Raw genomic sequence first — 15,734 nt, forward strand, 5'->3', positions numbered from 1 at the left:
AGATGCTTGCAAAGCCCATCTGCTAAGAATAGAGGATTAAATATCGTATATTTGTATCGCCTTAATACTCCCTTACCCGTTTGTCATTCACCAGTTTAGTGCTGTGTAAAAAGGTCTTAGCCGTATTCTTTGAACCGGTGCTCCAAATGTTATATCTCATAACAGTAAACCAAAGTCTTTTTGGTTAAGATAAGCCACGAGTGACGACCTTTAGTGTTGAATGGATCTTTTCTCGAATATTGGTGAACCGGATAAATTGGGTGGCTACACCCATGTTAGTATACCAAGTAATTGTGGTTCTATCCTGCTCTGTATCATTTGCCATAGTAAGGCCCGCTACACATGACGGAAGAAGTTCTAACACCTTACTCAGGGTGGGGCGGTTTATAGTCAGTGCCTCCGGACAATTTTTCGGGCAGTTTAACGTCATGCTCAGGACCATCTATTTCAGGTCTTCATGGCCCACGATCCTAAGACTTTCATAGCGTTTCGAAACAGGAATTTTCTGTCGCCGGCCGTCAAAGGTACTTTCCTTAATGTAGCTGAAATACTATCGGAGTGAATGATACATCATCGCAAAGTGAATGGAAGATTGATTACTTCCCTGGTTCATCTTTGGAAAGCTCCCAGAAAAAGTAGTGTATTACCGCAGCTAAACATGCTCTCTGGTAATGGAATCTTCTTTGAATATCATCATATACTGTCGTTCAACTGTTTCTAGGCCTCTGTGCAGCTATTTCGGTCGATTCCAGCAAATTGGAAGTTATAAATTAGTTGTCCTAAAGGGATATACCTTCTTTGTAGAGCCTCAAAAGACTATTTAGCACTTTTCAGAAACTATAACTGGTTAGAATAAGGGGATTCATAACCTCAGAGTCTTTGAGGGCCCATTTTAGAAATTGGGCAGACTAAAGTAAATTCGTAATGGTCCTATCATCGTTCCTATATCTATGTAAGATTACACGACTTCACTACTTTTTATTCTGTTGCCACGTAGCTCAACTGAAACCAATTATTTGAATTATTTGTTGGCATTAATATTGAAATGGTAAAATACTCGCCGGACAAAACCGTTTGGATTCTGATGGAAAAGAAAATTAATAGCTATTAAAACGCTGCTCCCATACCGCAAGTAATTCAGAGAACAATTATGTATTGAAAGCAGTTATGATCACAATTATGGCATATTCATTTGAAGCTTTTGCCGATACTCAGTCGGCTGAAAGCTATTTAGAAAAAAGGTGAGTATGATTTACCAAAAGGATGCAAGAATTAAATAAGACTATGACTATAATACAAATATTAATAAAGTTTGTAGTCTGTCTCACTGGTACCTATTGTTTTTAAAGAATTTCCATACAAGCTAAACCTCAGACCTCTTGTTTAACACCAGTACTGGTGGTGACAGCATCATCGCCGTGCTTCTCATATACAGCTCTTTCAGCAGCAAAAGTCTCTACTTCTTGCCATTTTTCAAACCATTGAGAGAAATCGAACAACTTGACACCTTCGGGGACACCATCAATAGGGAAAAAGTAGATCAGGATAACATAAGTTACTGCGGCCACGAAGTATCCGACAAAGTAGTTTAGGTAGTAGATCTTTTGGGCACCAACCGGAACATGCGCACCAAGAGAGCCTAGGAAGCCTGCAAAGTTTGGTATGATACCAATGATGTAGGCAACGACCGCCCTCCAGTTGGTTCCATACTTATTGTACATGTAGTAGGAGCCTCGTTTGTTGGTGTAACAGTGATGAAGGTTGACATAACCTTTTCTAACGATGTAATAATCTGCAGCAATAACACCTGCAATGGAAGACAGAAATACAGCATATGCAGCTAAGGCATCTGTGAATTTACTGGATGACGCCATGAGATTCCACGGACATATTACTAGAGATATAAATGCACAAATGTATGAACCACGCCTAATATTAATGAATTTTGGCAATAGGGCAGTCATATCAGTGCCTGCTGGAATCGCATTCCCTGATAGATTAGCTCCCAGTTGGTCAAAACAGAAGATTGCAGAAATCAAAAAAATACCAGCGCGATTACCAGAGGAATAGTTTGATAAAAATCTTTTTAATGTAATTAATGGGTTCCATTCATTCACATTATAAATTGTAAAAGTAGAAGAGGTCACAAGGATGGCAATCAGAGAGATGGTGGAGAAAACCACTGGCAATATGAACAATTGAGAATAAACAGAGGACCTTGAGTTTTTTGAGAAACGGGAGAAATCCGGTGCATTTAAAATCAATGTGGAGAAATTATCTAACGCACTAATTAATGCTCTAATAACAGGCCATGCAAGTTCAGTACCTTCCAAAGACCTCTCCCTTAAGGAACCGAAGGCGAAATGACCACGAGATTTTACAATTGCCCAAATCAAAAATCCAAAAGCAGCAAAAGGCGTAATTGCAGATTTTACAGCAAAGATGTACCTCAAGCTATGAGGTGGGAACCACAGAAAAGGCAAACTGAACAACCAAAACAAAATAAAACACAATAGTTCAAAATCATTCAAGTTAACATTAGAAATGTGGTCTCCAAATTTCTGAGGTAAATCAGTACCAAATAAAGACATTAGCATCAATTGAATACACTGGCCACCTAACCATGCCAAAGTAGAATACCATACACAAGCCATGACAACACGATTCAAAACGACCCAAACAGAAAAATACGTACCAAATGTGATTCTCGATGAAATTGGGAAAGAAATATGATAGGTGCTACCCACTCGGGAACTTAAAACCAAAAAGATAGCAACCAAACTATAACCAAACCATACACAAACCCATGTCTGCCACCAATTCAAGCCCAGTTGTAAACCAGTAGCACAAATTTGCCAGGTGTTGACGTTGAAAGCTCCTGAAATCCAAAAGAACACAAACTGCTTCGAACTCCATACACGCCTCTTCTGTTCAACAGGCGCTAAATCATCGTTGTATAAAAAGGACTCAATAACATTTTCAGCCCTGCTAACGGAACTACCATGACGCTGTTTCACCTCCAAAAACCTCACCACCTTTTGAAAGAAATTTTTTGGTTCCTGGTTCAAATACCTCTCTTCGACCTTCGTATCCAATTTTTGAGTTGGATAATTTATATCATCATCAGCGGGTGCCTTTTTGATCGATATAATTCGAGAAGCCATTGGTATGTAAGAGGTAAGAACGATCGCAGCTTGTCCTGCCGTTAGATGCTTAAACGATGCTAAAATTACAGTCGATACTGGTTAAGTCCTGTCCACTTTATATACTTCCGCTGGAGATAGTCGATCTTCCATCCTTCAAATGTCCATCATCTCGTCGGGTCGTTTTCCGTTTTTGATATGAATAATACAATATTTTAAACGTTTTCTTCCTATTATCGATAACGTACGGCTCTAGCAACTGAGGAATTCCTCGAGCGATGCGCTCGAGGAAAAAAAACGTGAAGTTGCTTTTTTAATTGCCCCTTACAGCAATTTCTCATAATGAAAGGTGCTAATTGAAGGTCGAGAGAGCTTGGCACCTGAAGACGCATGTCAGTGGAACAGACACAAGTGTCTCCACAAGGCAGGACAATTCCTTTTTCCGTTCTTGAGGATGTATGGGGATCTTATGTTTTTAACGGAAGTCCAGAAAAACCTGCATAGCGTCTTAACATCGGTAGTTGCCTAAGAAATATTGGACATTAAATGTCCATGGACAATCAATCATATAGGTCTCATATGCAAAAATAACCAACAGTCTTATTGCTTGGAAATGTTGCACAAAAGGTTGTAGCTTATCAAACTTTTAGAATACTATTTGTACCTAATTGCGATGTATTGCCTACTTGCGGTATTCCAAGTTGCGGTACTATTCATTGGGCAGCAATTCTTTTAGCCGTCTCAATTCTTCCGTTGAGCCCAATCCAAACGCAACTTGGTTGGTTATATATATATCGACTATGTTGTCCATTATATTGGCATTCTTCCCATGGAGAGCATGTGTTAGCAGACGATCACTTACTCGTGCACCCATCCACACCGACAAGACGGTTACTTTATAATTTCCCAAAATGAGGACACATTTCATATCTCTTGGCTTCCACTCCCGTAAGAGTCGCGCATCTGGGATTCCTCCACGCACCACAGCCAAGCCCCTATTGAGTACCTCTAAGCTTCTGGGCCAATCACGCACACCACAAAACCATGGGAAAGAACACAAAATTCTCGAGCATTAGCTTGGCCCTTACCTCACCCTCACCAGTTCCTTCCCACCATAAAACAGCAGAAAAACCTTGACACACACACTATGGGCTTTATTTACTGTTACTGTATACGTTCTTGGTGTCTTGTCGTCCGCTCTAAAGAAATCTCTTCCGTAGAATGTCAGTAATGCGGGATAGCACAGATAGCAGCCACGTAATACATAATAAAAACTAAAAAAGAAAATACCACCACGCCTGTACAGTGTGTAGTTAATGGCCCTGTTGCTATAATTACAACAGCAAACAAAGGAGTTTGGTCAGGCCCGGTTGGTCTGCGAAAGGGCCAGAGCGTCACTTCGAACAGAAGGTTTTTTAAAAAACAGTGTACACGCACTTCTTTATAGGCACTTAGTGGTGTGTAGAGAACAACAATGTAGTAGCAAGAGTAGATTATGTTGAACGTTTGTGTGTCTCCCTGGTGAGTTTTATTGAGAGTTTCTGAACTTTTTATATAATAATTTTATATATACGTCGATGGTTTTTCCAAAAGTAATGCTCTAATATAAGTTCTTACAAAAAAAATTAACATTTTAGTTTCGTTAAAATTTAGTCCTCTGAGAAGAAAGTCGAGCCTTTCAACTAGTTAATAAGTATTGAGTGGCTTTCATTTATAATATAATCATAATAACAAGATTTAGAAATAATGAAGGGGTTAATTCTAGTTGGTGGTTATGGTACCAGGTTGAGGCCTTTGACGTTGACAGTTCCTAAGCCTTTGGTTGAATTTGGTAATAGGCCTATGATTTTGCACCAAATTGAGGCATTGGCAGCAGCAGGTGTTACTGATATTGTATTGGCGGTAAATTATAGACCAGAGGTGATGGTGGAAACGTTGAAGAAGTATGAAAGGGAATATGGGGTTTCTATTACTTTTTCTGTGGAGGCAGAGCCTCTTGGTACAGCAGGTCCGTTAAAGTTGGCGGAAAAAGTTTTGAAAAAGGACAAGTCTCCCTTTTTTGTTCTAAACTCAGATGTTATCTGTGATTATCCATTTAAGGAATTGGCAATTTTCCATAAGGCACACGGTGGTAAAGGTACGATTGTTGCCACAAAGGTTGATGAGCCTTCCAAGTATGGTGTTATTGTTCACGATATTGCTACACCCAATCTGATTGATAGGTTTGTGGAGAAGCCAGTTGAATTCGTTGGTAACAGAATTAATGCTGGGTTGTATATTTTGAATCCTGAAGTCATTGATTTAATTGAAATGAGACCAACCTCTATTGAGAAGGAGACTTTCCCTATCTTGGTGGAGCAGAAATCCTTGTACTCCTTTGATTTGGAGGGTTATTGGATGGATGTCGGTCAGCCAAAGGATTTCTTAGCCGGCACAGTCTTGTACTTGAGCTCCTTAGCAAAGAGAGATTCTAAACAACTAGCCAAGGGTGACAATATTGTTGGCAATGTTATGATTGACCCATCCGCCAGCATCTCTTCTACAGCTAAGATCGGTCCTGATGTTGTAGTTGGTCCCAATGTCATTATTGGTGATGGTGTTAGAATTGCTAGGTCTGTCGTTTTGTCAGACTCTACCATCAAGGACCATTCTTTGGTGAAGTCCACAATTGTTGGCTGGAATTCTACTGTAGGTAAATGGTGTCGTCTAGAAGGTGTTTCAGTTTTGGGTGATGATGTGGAAGTTAAGGATGAAATCTACGTTAACGGTGGTAAAGTCTTACCACATAAATCTATTTCCGCTAATGTTCCAAAGGAAGCCATTATTATGTGAAGTTAACTAAAGTAGAACCGAATTAAATATAAGAGAGAATGAATGACTGAGTGAAGAGGTTTGCTGACGATTTTATATTAATGATATGGTGAGATTCCTTTTTTATTGCAATTGATTTTCAATTTTAATATTTTCGTTTTAACTTTTGTTTCACCGACAAATAAAGAATGTCAATTTTAATTCTATACCCGTCTTCGATCGAAGGTTGACAACTTTAGTTATTGCAATTGAAGCAAATATCCAATTAAAAGAACTAGAACAAGAAAACAAAAATAACAAATTATAAAAAAATGTCCAAAAAATCAATGATTAATGAGTTTGTATTGTTTGTCATTTGTTTAGTACCCGTTCCATTTATTCAATCGTTTATTATATTCACATGAACTTTTTAAATCCTATGTTACTTTTCAGAAGCGGGCCTGCCGTTATTTTATTTTATTTACTATTTTATAATAATGCACCGTCAATCACCGTATGATCTATTTTGACTGGCATATTGAAAAGGAGGAAAGTCAATAATCTATGTAACTAAATGAGGAGAAAAAAAATAACAGAACTTACCTCGTTATATAACTGTATAGATCATGTACATTCTATGTAGTAGTAGAATGAAGTCAATGAATAAAAGATAGTTTGTTTCCTGTCCGAGTACTAATTTTTTTTCTTATATATGTGCCTTTTATTGCAGCTCAATTACCTGAGTAGTTCATGTCACCCCATTGGGATTATTAATCTTTTTAGCTTCGTTATCGTCATTTAACTGTTGCAATATAACATCCAAAAAGTTATCTACTTCATCCAATTCCATATCTGTCCCTTGAGATATCATTTTTCTAAATTTTTGAACTTTAGAATTACCGCATAATAATTCTAGCATCTGTTTTATTTTTGCTTTGCGTCTCAACTGCAGTATTGCCAATTCCTTGATACCAGTAATTAGATTTGGATTAATGGAAGGGCCAGATTTACTTTCTGATTCCTCTTGATGTTTATCTATCTCCTGTTCTTGTTCATTTATTAACCTCTGTAGCTGAATTCTTTGTCCCTTCTCTAATATATTCATAAGACATTTTTGTTTCACGGTAAATCGTGATTGAAGCTCATCGATCGCTTGAGTTATGTCTTCCATGGTTTGCCCAATTTGTTCATATTTCTTTATATCTAAAGTCTCCAATATCTTTATGTCAACAGAGGCCACAGTATTATTCATACTCTTCAACATCTTCTTTATGCTCTGTAATTCTTGGCTCCTATCTTGATATAACCCTTGATATGAATCCGCCATATCTTTCATTAAATTTATTACTTCCGGTATTGCCCTTGAAACACTCGTAGCCGCCTGTGAAGGAAACATATCCCCAGTATGAATAAAAGAGGCAGATGCAGATGCCGCCGCTGCACCTGCTGGTCCGGTTATCACTGCACCCGTTGATGTTGATGCAGGCGAATGTGTCGTCCCATTTCCATAGTGATATGAATGCTCCGAATAGTTTAAAGTCCTGGAAAATTTATTATTAATGAACACATCCGCCGTTACTCCATCATAGTTTTTAAGTGTACTTAGAGCACCACTTCCTAAAAGGGTCTGAAAAAACTTCTTGTCTCCGTTGATTGCAGCAATATGCAAAGGCGTATTGCCCTTATCATCTTGGGTATTAATTAGAGTTTCGATACGATATTGTGGGGAAAAATCCTTGATTTTCGATAATAGGACATCCAAATAGTAAAGTGCAGATTGCGTATTAGATCTTCTCTTCACAATATGATGAACAACTGTCTGCGATTGAGAATCTATGTCAAAAACAGTGTCCTGTAATAGTTGAAATATACGAGGATACGTGCGTTTCGTGTAACTGTTGTGAAACATTGAAGCTCTCATTAACGGCGTTTCTCCTGCGTGATTAACAGCTCGATGACTGGCACCAGCTTGTAATAGAGCTTCAACAATTGGTAAATTTCCCATTGCGCACGCCCAATGAAACGCTGTGTGATGTTCTGAATCAATCCAAGCATCAATGTAAGGGGTTGAATGTGGAGGATTTAGTAGTTCTATCGGTACAGCGTTGGTATTTTGCATTTCAGAATTTATAAAATAATCCACTAGCTTCGCCAAGTAGTCATTTACCTTTTGGTCTAAATCTGATGTAGGTGGTCTAGATTGCATTGAGTAGCGCGGGAGCATGGCTCCAATTGGAGAAGTGGCACTGCCTACACGTTGTGTATCAAATGGTACTGGGGCTGAAAAATCACTCGGGGATGAAGGTAACGAGGAGGAGGAAGACACAGGCTCTTCTTTACCTGTCATCAACTGTGTATTTAGCCTATTGCTACCAACCGGGCCCTCTGCAATGTAAGCCAAATTCGTCTCTATATCACTGGATAAGCCGTCCTCAATATCCAATTCTTCATATTTCTGCTGAGATATCTGTTGTTGTAACTTGTCTTGGTAATGCTGTTGTTCATCTATATTTACACCTCGTTGTAAAGTGGACTGTATCGAAGGTAGATTATGAGAAGATATCGTAGAGATTGTTATCGAAGGCTTGTGAAATCCCGTCACGTCGCTCCGAGACCTTTGCAACGCAGCATCACCAGAAGCCGGAATCCTGTCCAATTTTTTGCTTCTTGGTGGCCTACCTCTACGTTTAGGAATAACAGAACCAGATGCATTATTCAAAGCACCTGACGGGCTCTTGCCAGTACCCTTCTTGGTCGAATCAGATCTCGATGCATGATGATGCTTAGGGGCCTGTGGAGGAGATGCAGACCCGTCTCGTTGACTAAAGTCAAACAACGGTCTTAGCTCCTCAAGCACATCAAACTTTTCCGCCAATCGACGTGCAATATCTAGAGGAACCCAAGTCCCCTGATATTTCCCAAACCCACCTTGAACCTTCTCATGTATATCCTTTATTACCTCCTTCTCCAAAATTCTAGTCCTTTTAGCCTTTGCAAATTTGGCGGCTTTCAATATATGTGTCGCATTTACCCAATCATCAGCCTTCCGCTTCATTATGGACCCCGTAGGGTGAATAAACTCATAAACTTCAACCCCAGAGTACTTCGCCGAATATATTTGGTCTCGTGATGCTACTGAAGTCGACGACATCGCTTCAAAACTGTATAAAATTAATTATCACCCCAAAAATGTAATAATAAAACGGACACTGGAAATCCATACAGCTCGTGTGCAGCAAACAAAAACAAATACAAAAAAACTGCTTCTTATCAAACTCACTACAACCCCCCCAAAATATATCTATAATTCAATTGATACAACCTTTCCTTCTTCTTCCAGACAGGAACACCTACCCAAAGCTTACTTTACGGTACCTCTTTCAAAGAAGAGGAGGAGAGTTAACTTAATAACATTGGGGCTTACTGTAAACAAAAATCATGGAGTTCTTGGAATTTTTTTTAAGGCGACATAAAAAGCTTACCCGGAGAGCAATTACAAAGTAACGAAAGCAGTAGTTATACGACTGGATGAGACAGTATTTAAGAAGTAGAAAAAGGGTTTCTTATTCTAGGAGCTGGTTTCTGAGTGTATTGATATTATTGGGGGAGAATTTGAGTGTCTTTGTGAAGTAATTTTCAAATGAGTTGTGTTCTTCTAGGAAGATATCGATGAAAAGTCTCATAGTTTCGTAGGGTGAAGATAAAAGGTGAATAATGGTTGAGGATGGGGTCAGGTTGAATTCTTTTGCTATTATCGGGCCATTGGGGCCTAGTAATTCTAAAAAGTTCGAGGTGTAAGAACGGATGCGTTCGAGAAGAAGGTCATCTTTTGGAATTCCGAACGTTGAGAGCTCGAATTCCCGTGCGATGGTGTCTGGATCGACACCGAGAATGCCTAATATAAGCATTGTCAAGACACCAGTAGTATCCTTTCCAGTGGAGCAACATATCAGGACGGCGTTTCTGCAACACAATTTGTGATTAATCAAACTTCTAAAAAAGGACTGGATACCGTCAATGCCTTGGAGAATGTGTTTGTATGCTTTATGGTGAAAGTATGGGGAAATGAACAACGATTGGTAATGGTCAAATGATTGTTCAGGCGGCATATTATGTTCTCCTTTTAGGTATAGCGTTTCCGTATCAATGCCATTGATTATCCTGGGATCTTGGGGGCCTATGGCGGAACATAAGTAGTATACCTTGCCAATGTGCAAATTCGAAACCATGTAATCTATAACAGCGGCGGCCGCGCCTGATGGATTAGAACTTCGGTAAATTAGGCCGTGCTTGACTCGAAACCCAGAGGTAGTCAGATAGCCACCGATATCACGAAAATTAGAAATCCCAGAGGAGATATAAGGCAACGGCCACCGTTGAATTATATGGGGTATTTCTTTGGGTGCTTCTATTTCCAGGTGAAGTTCATAGAACCTTTGCGCTTGCTGAACGTTACCCAAGTGTGCCGCTATTTTATCAACCAGAACTGTGTGATAACTAATTCTCCCACGTTTAAGTGGCAACCCAAGGGTATTTAAATCCCCAGGAGCGCCATAAAAGTTATGGTCTGCATATGGGATAATCTCTAATGTGTGTCTCCCATGGAACAAGTTTGCATAGTCACTGGCAGCACTGGCTGGAATAACAGCATCAGCTGAGCAGTACACAGACATAACCCACGATTTTTTATCAATCTGAGCAAATTTGGATGTGTCAATAGTGCCTGCACTCATTGTCTCCGTTTGTGGAATCCATAATTTCTGCCAAGAACCCTTTCTTAGTGCCCTACAGTAGTACCCTTTGTCTTGGTCCCAACCTGGATTCTGCTTGGCAGTTCTGATAAGTAAGCCACTGGAGTCGTATCTCCCACAACAATTTACCAAATTGGGTACATGATAGCGTCTTGCGAATTGAAACATCGCCACAACTCCACGAGAGTGCGCTACAATTGTATCCAACGTAAGTTTGTACCCAATTAATTGTTTGCAAGCATCACTGGTCGTAAACTGGAAGACCGAATGCACATCGTTAACATCTTGCTCTACAGTACGACCTAGCTCCGGATCTGCACTCTCCTCCGAATCACCCAAGCCACGAAAATCAATCCTCATAACATAATAACCATTCTCCGAAAGCTTATCAGCAAGAGCTCCTTGGTAGTTCGAGTTTTTGTGGGATTGATGTCCGTGTAATAACAAAACTAGCTTATGCATCGGCAATAAGTAAGTACCCTGATTCTTCACTTGTTCTCCAAGAGTTGAAAACTGAAGCGACTTCGGTTTCGATAGGATTGCTGCAATACCATTGGATCTATGATGCAAACTATGTTTTATATACAGAAACTCCTCATTAGACTTTAAAGGACTGGTGTCTTCATGTGGGTTCTTAACAACACAGTATTCAATCTCGTGATATTCCGGACTCATCCAGCTTCTCAATTATTCCTTTGACTTTGTAACTTAGTTTCTATAACTTGAATCAACTGCAACCTAGCGATATTAAACTACCAATAAAGTTCTGTCAATGTAAATGGTTTAACATTCCTTTGCTTGTGTACTAAGAATTCCTATTCTTTTACTTAAAGCGCGACTTTTAATCTCTACTTTACCAATCACAATCATAATGTGCGAAACGACAATCTAGAACTCACTTTGCGCACCATGACTAACTCACAACATAAGCTTTATTAGTTGTGAACAAAATCTATATTACTACGTGGTACCTTTGCTCGAGCAATAAATGCCCCGCATTGATGCATCTTAAACAATTAGATATTCACAACATTAAACGGCATCTGAGCCGCTGGTTTAGTTTTCGTATAAAGATTTTTGCATGATTCGTACTCAACTGACAATGAGTCTAGAAGCCAGTATATATTGGAAAGTATGGGATTTTCTGTTAGCTAACACAAATAATTTCTCGTTTTATAGTTGCCCAGCAATTGAGCTGTTAAATAGTTCTTTTCTGCATTTTCTGCTGCTTTATTTGGTTGTTTTTGGAACCGTGGTGCAATTGTAACAATATAGCGATGGGCAGTTTACGTGTGCATGTATAATTTATCACATCAGCGCTACCACAGCTCAAAACGGAAAGTACGACTAAATAGAGATAGTTATATCATGATTGTACAAACTGCACCTTTCAAAAAAGTTCAATTATACTAAAATTGAGCCTCGAGCGTCGAGGCTTGACATAGCTTTTGACTTTGGCCCAATAGCTCTGGAATCAGCTAATTGCTCCATAAGTTTATTCTTGTTTAGTAGCTAAGATCAATGACGCCAGAACGGTTTTAAAGATACATTGTACATATTATGACAGTTAATAGGTGCACTGTTCATCAAACTGCAATTTAGAACTTCCTTCTATATATAATTAGTGAAAAAGTCGGAATACTGGAAGCGCTTGGCAAGCTTACTAACAACCTTACTTGACGCTGAGGCAGGAAGCAAACTAGAGATAAAGAATAAGATGAGCTCACCATTTACTGAAATAGCGGATGCTATTGAACTATTCAAGCAAAATAAGTTCTTGATTGTCATGGATGATGAATCCAGAGAAAATGAAGGGGACTTGATATGTGCGGCTGTCAATATAACTACTGAACAGATGGCTTTCCTCATTAAATATTCATCTGGCTACGTTTGTGCACCACTCACAAACCAGTTGGCAGATAAAATTGACTTGCCATTAATGAATCAATTAAGATGTGAGGCTTATGATGATGATAGACATGGTACTGCATATACCATTACATGTGACTATGCCCACGGAACGACGACTGGTATTTCGGCTCAAGATAGAGCGTTAACATGTAGCAAGCTTGCTGATTCAACTGTTACTGCGAAGGACTTCTTGAAGCCTGGTCATATTGTGCCTTTAAGGGCTAAGGATGGCGGTGTTCTGGAAAGAGGTGGACATACTGAAGCTGCTGTAGACCTGTGTAAATTGGCAGGCTTGCCGGAAGCTGGAGTGATTTGTGAACTGGTCAGGCAAGAAGACGGGCTGATGATGAGATTGGATGACTGCATCAAGTTTGGTGCGGAGCATGATATCAAGTTGATTAATATCGCAGCTTTGCAACAATATATCTCGACTCAATGATGGAACATAAGATAACTTTGCGTTTTTGACCTTTCTATATGATAAAAGGGTGACACTAAGATAATTGTTAAGAAAAGACAATAACCAAACTTTTAGGAGAAGCAAGATAGAGAACCTTTTTCTTTCAAATTATTGAAAAGGGACTATAGTTAACTTTATAGTTTAATATATGTATTCATTTTCCCCTTTAATAAGGTAAATGCAGCTACGTATAGAGAATTACAAAAGTAAATGGATCATTCTATTATATCTATCGGTTAACTCTACTTTTTGGCTTCTTTTGGTTTTGGAGGAACTAACCTTTCCTTCTGATTCCAAACCAATTTGTGTGGCTTCATGAAGGCATCCAAAATGTCATTATCGATTTGAGCTCTACGTTCTTGGAATTTCTTGACGAAAGTTTGAAGAGTCTCGATACAATGTTTCTTCATTTCCCCAGACAACAATTCACCACTTTTGTAGTCATCATAGCATTTTTTTAAGAACTCAGCATCATCTTTAAAGAATGATAAATATTGATAGGCGACATCGACATCTGGGTTGCCGCCATATTTTCTGTGATCCTCGATAGAAACTTGACCACCGCTAAAAGCGTATTTATTTATCTTCTTTTGGATTTGCTTTGCAGTATCTGTCATGAAAATAGCTGTTGTCTCGTCGGAAGCACTCATCTTAGTCGTTGGACCTTGTAAAGCTGGGAAAAACTTCGAATGCAACAAGGAAGGCTTGGAAAACTTAAGTTTATCAGCAACATCCCTACAAACTCTAAAATATGGATCTTGATCAATTGCACAAGGAATTAAACATGGTGTCTTATCTGGGATCCCAAGAACATCAGGATAAGATGATGGGAAGGCAGCAGCAATTTGAATGGACGCAAAATGGAATTTGCCAATACAATCCGAATCAGTAAATCCAAAAACGGCTTTGGCAGTAGAACCAGTAATCTGTCTCGAAACCCTAACGACAGTCTCATAAAATCCACTACCCATATATTCTAAATCGGAGAAAATAAATGTATTCTCTAGTTTAAAACCAACAGCAATAATATCCTTACAGTTCTCACGTGCAAACTTCTTCACATCACCAATCGTTAATTTCTGCTTAAACAAAAACTTCTCATCATCTGTTAGCTCAATCACTATCGGAACGTCAAACACATCTTGTAGCCACTTGCAAAAAATGAATGGCACCATGTGGCCCAGATGCATGGAATCACTCGATGGTCCACGACCAGTATACAAGAAAAATTGCTTGCCTTGTTCATACAAATCCAAAATCTTGGTAAAGTCACGTTCGCTAAAAAATACATTGTTCAACATAAAATGATGTGGCTCATGCCCAGTAACCTTTCTAAATCTATCCAACGTCTCTTCTGAAATCCGTTTCGTACCAAATTGTTGAATTAACTTCTCATAATCAATGGCTTGAGCAACACCATTTTGATCAACAGCTCCAGAGACATCCCATGGGGTAACCTTTTGATCCGTCGATTCCTTGACAGAAAGACCCTCTATATTCGGGGTAACATCATGGCCTGGCATCACTTAGTATTCACAACAAATTTACCTGGTTATCTACGAACCTATTATTTAGAACATAAAGTTTTATTGGTTTGTCATGATATTTTTTTATGAAAATACTGCTGAGCAATGAATCCGCATCATAAGCTTAAAAGGATATCCAAAATCAGGAGACAGATGTACCCCAGAGTCTCAAATATGCATTCTGATATGTTATAACTTAAATCCCCACAGGGTAGCGAAAGACTAGAATACCTTATGTCGAACTACCGGGCATCATATGACCTCTTAATCTTTGATATGACGTAGTAAATGATTATATGAAGTAAATGAATAACCATATAACATGAATATTAAATGAAATGAACCAGCCAGTTCATTAGAATGTTTTGTGTTCAATCACAAGAGAATAATAAAGGCTAGGTTGCTTTCAGTTGTGTTGATTTAGAATTTGAGTGAAACAATTTGCCAACTATGAATAGGCTTTTTGGTTATAGTAATAAAAAGACTAGTAGTCAGCTGTTGCAAGATTCATCCAATGCCATGGATCAAGCCCAACAGGGCTTGAATGGACGTATATCGCAGTTGGACACACAAATCGTACAGTTGAACTTCCAGCTTCAGACTTTGCAGAAGAAGATTGCCGGTACTAGATCTGCTATGGGGCAGAAACCGTTAAGACAACGTGCACTTAAGCTCTTGAACAAGAGGAAACAGTTGGAAGCTATGAGGGATCAGTTAGACTCGCAATCTTGGTCCATGAGCCAGGCGCAGATGACAGCCGATAATCTGAAAAACACTATGGTGACTGTGAATGCTTTCAAGCAAACGAATAAAGCGTTGAAACAGCAGTATGGGAAGATCGATATTGACAAATTGCAAGATATGCAGGATGAGATGGCAGAATTAATGGTGCAAGGCGAGGAATTGCAGCAAGTGCTTGCCATGAACGGTGAAAGCGTTGACGATATCAGTGAGGGTGAGCTTGATGCCGAATTGGAGGCTTTAGAAGAGGGTGGTCTAGATCTAGGCTTAGAAGATCGCAATATGGATAGGTTGCCGTCGTACCTTAGCGATGCCGTACCACAGTTTGTGGATGATGACCCAGTTGATGAACATGAACCTGCAAGATTGGAGACTGCCACGTAATTTACGTTTTACGTTTACTTTGTGCATA

The 15,734-nt window shown here is 39.2% G+C and overlaps 7 protein-coding genes across 7 annotated transcripts; 3 read left to right on the forward strand and 4 right to left on the reverse strand.

Annotated features, from left to right (window-relative positions):
• Positions 1-1,370: 1,370 nt before the first annotated feature.
• FUI1 (uridine permease) lies at positions 1,371-3,164 on the reverse strand (the record flags this gene model as incomplete). Its single annotated transcript, XM_003645248.1, has 1 exon — positions 1,371-3,164. One exon carries the CDS (start codon positions 3,162-3,164, stop codon positions 1,371-1,373), a length of 1,794 nt encoding a protein of 597 aa, XP_003645296.1.
• Positions 3,165-4,889: 1,725 nt separating this feature from the next.
• Positions 4,890-5,975, forward strand: PSA1 (mannose-1-phosphate guanylyltransferase; the record flags this gene model as incomplete). The annotated part of the gene is made up of 1 exon (XM_003645249.1): positions 4,890-5,975. The coding sequence occupies one exon, from the start codon at positions 4,890-4,892 to the stop codon at positions 5,973-5,975; it is 1,086 nt and encodes a 361-aa protein (XP_003645297.1).
• Positions 5,976-6,681: 706 nt separating this feature from the next.
• Positions 6,682-9,084, reverse strand: MBP1 (transcription factor MBP1; the record flags this gene model as incomplete). Its single annotated transcript, XM_003645250.1, has 1 exon — positions 6,682-9,084. The coding sequence occupies one exon, from the start codon at positions 9,082-9,084 to the stop codon at positions 6,682-6,684; it is 2,403 nt and encodes an 800-aa protein (XP_003645298.1).
• Positions 9,085-9,496: 412 nt separating this feature from the next.
• Positions 9,497-11,359, reverse strand: Ecym_2784 (uncharacterized protein; the record flags this gene model as incomplete). The annotated part of the gene is made up of 1 exon (XM_003645251.1): positions 9,497-11,359. The coding sequence occupies one exon, from the start codon at positions 11,357-11,359 to the stop codon at positions 9,497-9,499; it is 1,863 nt and encodes a 620-aa protein (XP_003645299.1).
• A 1,042-nt stretch (positions 11,360-12,401) lies between these two features.
• Positions 12,402-13,034, forward strand: RIB3 (3,4-dihydroxy-2-butanone-4-phosphate synthase RIB3; the record flags this gene model as incomplete). The annotated part of the gene is made up of 1 exon (XM_003645252.1): positions 12,402-13,034. The coding sequence occupies one exon, from the start codon at positions 12,402-12,404 to the stop codon at positions 13,032-13,034; it is 633 nt and encodes a 210-aa protein (XP_003645300.1).
• Positions 13,035-13,297: 263 nt separating this feature from the next.
• On the reverse strand, positions 13,298-14,578 carry WRS1 (tryptophan--tRNA ligase WRS1; the record flags this gene model as incomplete). The annotated part of the gene is made up of 1 exon (XM_003645253.1): positions 13,298-14,578. The coding sequence occupies one exon, from the start codon at positions 14,576-14,578 to the stop codon at positions 13,298-13,300; it is 1,281 nt and encodes a 426-aa protein (XP_003645301.1).
• A 453-nt stretch (positions 14,579-15,031) lies between these two features.
• VPS60 (Vps60p) lies at positions 15,032-15,706 on the forward strand (the record flags this gene model as incomplete). Its single annotated transcript, XM_003645254.1, has 1 exon — positions 15,032-15,706. The coding sequence occupies one exon, from the start codon at positions 15,032-15,034 to the stop codon at positions 15,704-15,706; it is 675 nt and encodes a 224-aa protein (XP_003645302.1).
• Between the last annotated feature and the right edge of the window lie 28 nt (positions 15,707-15,734).

This window comes from Eremothecium cymbalariae, chromosome 2, assembly GCF_000235365.1.
Source record: "Eremothecium cymbalariae DBVPG#7215 chromosome 2, complete sequence".
NCBI classification, from domain to species: domain Eukaryota; kingdom Fungi; phylum Ascomycota; class Saccharomycetes; order Saccharomycetales; family Saccharomycetaceae; genus Eremothecium; species Eremothecium cymbalariae.